Genomic DNA, 4785 nt, shown 5'->3' with positions numbered 1-4785 from the left:
AGTTGTTCTGAGGTGAATCACTGAAGTTCAGTATCACCCGACCTTAAGTTCCTCCCCATTAAGTTTTCATTATGCACAAGGCTATATATAGGATGGAAGGAAAAATGAAGGAGGTGTTCCTTCAGTTAGTAAATTATAAGCATTAAGTGGCATTAAATGAAGTTTTGTGTCATAATAATAATATAGTAGGATCATATTACACATCAACATTCATCAATTTTTTTAATTTTTGGAAAGAAAATGTGAATTTTCTTTCAAGGTACTGTACTAGTTTACAATAGCCTATTTGGCATCATGTTTGGCCCTGGATGTGAACCTGGTCACTGGTACTGTGGGTATATAAGGCGCTTCAGCATTCCTCTCTTCATCAAGTCAGAGACTGCCTCGCCACAACCAACATTATGGTAAGATCTTGTTTAAGTATTTTGATGAAAGGGTTTCTGTGAGTTGTAAAGTTGAATTCATTTATGGCTAAGACGTGGAGTGGAGGTTGCCTTGGTCCTGGTGATGTACTAGTGTTCCAAGCAATATGAGCTACCCTATTTTTCTTCTGATCGAACCCCATTAGTTCCCATTTACCATCTAAGCATTCCCAGGCACAGTATAATGAGTAGGAGTTCCTATAAATTTAATGACGATAATAATAATAATGTTCCTTGAATGATACTCGTTATGTATTTTTTTTATGTATGTTTATGTAGCATTATGAAAAGAGCAAATGACAAAAATTTTTACAAAGTAGAATCCGGTACGTATGTTTTGAAATAATACTCGTTGTCATTTGTTCCAAAATGAAAATCCCGTCAAAAAGCTCTTGATCTGAGGAAATTGAGCTACTCATCTTCCTTGGATCGAGCGTGCTCTATATAACCCATGCATCATTAACACTTCCCCTTATACATGTACTCAAAACTAAACTATTTCGTCGTTTTCAGAAGCTGTTGATAGTGTCTATAGGCGTGGCCGTCTTGCTGGCTTCAGCACAAGCCGCTCCAGAAGCGACTACCATTTCCTCCTCCACTATAGGAGGTGGAGGCTATGACTACTCCAGTGGAGGCATCACAGGAGGCTCCGGAAGGATTTACGATCCATCAGGAGTCGGAGTCACTTCTCATTCCTCTTTCACCCTTGGAGCGCCTCGTAGCGGCTATGTAGGCAGCGTTGGAAGTGGTTACAACGGCGGCTTTGGACATGGTTCCTTTGACGGTTTTGGACATAGATCCGTTAGTGGGTTTGGACTTGGCTCCAATGGTGCCTTTGGACTTGGCTCCAATGGTGCCTTTGGACTTGGCTCCAGTGGTGCCTTTGGACTTGGCTCCAGTGGTGCCTTTGGACCTGGCTCCATTGGAAATCTTGGATACAATCCCAATGGCAACCTGGGATTCAGATCCAGTGGCACCCTTGGACTGGGATCCAGTGGCATCTTTATACATGATCCCCACAGGAATTACAATGGACTAAGCACTGTTGGAAATTTTAGAGACGACTTTCTTGGAGGGGGATTACGAAGTGGTCCCATTGGAACAGGTTTCGGAAGTGGTTACACTGGCATAGATTACAGTGGGGGTTCCACTGGCTACGTTAACGGCGGCTACAGCAATGGCTTCGGTAGACCTACTGGAAGTATCACCTTTGTGAAATAAACATTGAAGTAGGTAATGCATTACGTCTAGAACAATTTAAGAATTCTCTCCCGTCCTCACATTTTAAAAATCACTTTCATTTGAACACAAATGTGTTTGATTTGCAGTGAGATGTGGTGCACTCACAAATCAGTGAAACTGACAGTTCCACATCACAATGTCCTTACTGATACATCTATTTAAGTCGACTCATACATTACTGTATACTTTTTTAAATTTTATGTATATCAATAATAAATTATATAAATGCATTTGCGTATTATTTTAGAATAAGGTCTCTGTCTTTGAAAATAAATGATTATGTACATGAATCAGTACCTTCAGATTAGGTCTGATTCTTTTGAAAACAAGTGAAAAAATGTGAGCAGTAAATGAATCTTTTAGTATCATAAAATTCATTATAAAGGAAAAAAACAGGGCAATGATCAGGTGCATGTTTTAGTCTTCCTTCAAGGAAGGCCAGGAGACAGGGGTGCCTTGATGCTGGTAACCCGTTCTTGAACCAAAGAATTTTACCAACCTTGCTCTTCCTGGAATCAAATCTTATTGCCTCCCATTCTCCAGGCGCTGTAAGACATCTTACTTCATTTTGATCTTAACGTTTTGTATTTTTAGATGCGACTATTTGCATTCTATGTGGAAATCTTAATTAGAAAGGGTGGGGGATGAATTTTAATGTAGACTGGATGCCTGTGTAACAAATACTAAAACAAATCTTTGAAATAAGAAGCACAGGCAAGAGAAATCTAAAGCTGAAAAACACAAATCCTTCATGTTTATACAATTCTCTCGTATGTTTTTTTATTATTTCTGTCCAAGTGGTTTTTATCATTTAAATTTCCAGGACGTTCCATCATATAGCAGCACCAGCAAGTTACTGTGTATGATTCTTTGTCTTTTAAAATCTGTTCCTGCCATTATTCAATTATTCATTTAATTTTAAAATTGAAGACAAACCAAGGTGTGAGGGAAAAGTTCATTAGATAGGAGTAGTGAATGTATGGTAGTGGTAGTTTGTTGAGCAGTCTGCTGCTTGTTAAGTTAGGTGTGAGTGACTAGTTCCCGCTATCCCCCCTCCCCTCCCTTTTTAGACCAGGTGGGAGGCGACCTGTGGAGAATCATTCATTCTGCTCCTGTCTAATTTATTGTTGGGATTTTGTCTTAAGAGCTTCACTCTTATTTGGAATTTTGGACTTAAATTTATTCCTGCCTTGATTTGAATTTTCAATTACTCTGTTTAATCCTCACCATTCGTTCGCATCGCTATTGGGCCGTGCGGACGGGCTGCGCAGTAGCTCCCACTTCACCTGGTTTCTGTGCAGTTTTCACTGATCAAACATGGTGGATTACAACGGCAGGAGGATCAACACAGTTTGCATTGAGCTGTTAAGGGGTTCTCTGAGCCCTGCTACGATGAACGCACTTCTTCCTGCAATTATTAGGGATCTATACGGCATCCCTAACGAGGAACTGTATGGTGTGGCCCTTAACGGGTTGAAAAGTATTTGTGAAGTTTACGAGGGCCAGTTTCTACAGCAGTGTGGTGGAGGAGTACCAGGAACGCCGAATGTGCCTCAACTCGACGATGGATGTGTGCATGCATGACGTATCTACTTACTACACGTGGGTACGAGTGAGAAATGTACCTTTTGAGGCGACCAAGTTTGGTATAGAGGACGTTTTCCGCAACTACGGAGTCATTCATGAGGCTAGAGGAGGGGTATGGCGGGATGGACCATATGAGGGCCTCCCGGAAGGTTCATACACTATCAAGATGACTTTAAAGAAGCCTATACCTTCTTATGTTATGTTGACAGGCAACAGAACTCAGGTATATGTGTCTTATGCGGGACAAAGGAGGACGTGTCGTCTTTGCAACTCTTATGAACATATAGCGGCGCAATGTGCACGTAGAGTTGCCCCAGGGGTGCCAGCCCCGGTGGAGGAGGTCCAGCAGACGAGTGTGGTGGCGACGGCGAAAACTGTGACTCCTCTATGGAGTGAGGAGGTGGAAAAGGAGGGAGAACAGTTGGGGACGTGTGTCACACTCCCGGTGGAGGATGGAGATCCTCCTCCAAAGCCTGTGGTGGTGGAGGAAGTGGCGGAGTCGACACAGGAGGTGTCCTTAGAGTCTGTGCTCCAGGAATTCTTGGAGGAGGCTTTGGTAGGAGAGGACATGGATGGACGGCCCAGTGATAGGCAGCGATTGCAAGGGCTGAGTGAGAAGAAGGGAGTAACAGGGAATAGTGGACAGGATACAGTTGTGGTGGCAGAAGTACACAGGGAGGATGTACCTGAGGAAGAGATGGCTTTGGGAGGCAGCTCTAGGAAGCGGCCAGAGGGGTTGACTGAATTAGACGACGTTTTAACACCTGGGCAAAGACCAGGTAAGAAGGCATGGGCAGAGGCGGTGCGAAAATCCCCTACAGGGGGGGAGTACAGGGAAAATCGGGGGGGGAGAGGGACAGGGGGGGGTAGGGGGCCTTATCAAAAAGAGTAGTAAGGAAAGTGTGAGCAAATAAATAACAAAAAGGCACAATACCGTGACTGGAACGATACACAAATAACCCGCACATAAAAGAGAGAAGCTTACGACGACGTTTCGGTCCGACTTGGACAATTGACAAAGTCACACTTTGTCGATGGTCAAAGTCGGACCGAAACGTCGTCGTAAGCTTCTCTCTTTTATGTGCGGGTTATTTGTGTAAAGTGTGAGCAGCTTGAAGGGAAGTGTGAGTAAGCCACAGCAGCACAGAGGTAAGCCGCCTTTCCTTGACCATTCAGGTGTGTAACACTAAATGCTAATGGCCTCAAGACTGAAGTAAAAAGGGTATGGTTGGAGTGGTTCCTCAAAAGGTATGACGTGGATGTTTGTTTCCTACAGGAGCATAACCATAAGTCAGGTAGTGAGTTGCGATTGAGAGGATATAAGTTGTTTGTAAGCATGGCAATGCTTTTAAAGGGAGGAGTGGCTGTTTTAGTAAAGGAGACCAGTCCGTTGCGAGTCATGGGGTGGGAGGAGGGGGGAGGGTTGTTCGGGTGGATGGGTGGTGGGGGGAGAGCAGGGTATGTTTTGTGGGAGTTTATATGCCCGCGATTGGTAACGTGAGGATAAAAACAGATTTTGTTCGGGACGTATTGT

The 4785-nt window shown here is 43.6% G+C and overlaps 1 protein-coding gene across 1 annotated transcript; it reads left to right on the top strand.

Moving 5' to 3' along the window:
- Positions 1-284: 284 nt before the first annotated feature.
- LOC128697605 (uncharacterized) lies at positions 285-1864 on the top strand. Its single transcript, XM_053789435.2, has 2 exons — positions 285-404; positions 936-1864. The coding sequence occupies exons 1-2, from the start codon at positions 402-404 to the stop codon at positions 1641-1643; spliced, it is 711 nt and encodes a 236-aa protein (XP_053645410.1). The 5' UTR covers positions 285-401; the 3' UTR covers positions 1644-1864.
- The last annotated feature ends 2921 nt before the right edge of the window (positions 1865-4785 follow it).

The sequence above is a fragment of the Cherax quadricarinatus genome, chromosome 68, assembly GCF_038502225.1.
Source record: "Cherax quadricarinatus isolate ZL_2023a chromosome 68, ASM3850222v1, whole genome shotgun sequence".
Taxonomy (NCBI): domain Eukaryota; kingdom Metazoa; phylum Arthropoda; class Malacostraca; order Decapoda; family Parastacidae; genus Cherax; species Cherax quadricarinatus.
The sequence above is the reverse complement of the archived record's forward strand: the minus strand, read 5'-3'. Positions and strand labels throughout refer to the sequence as shown.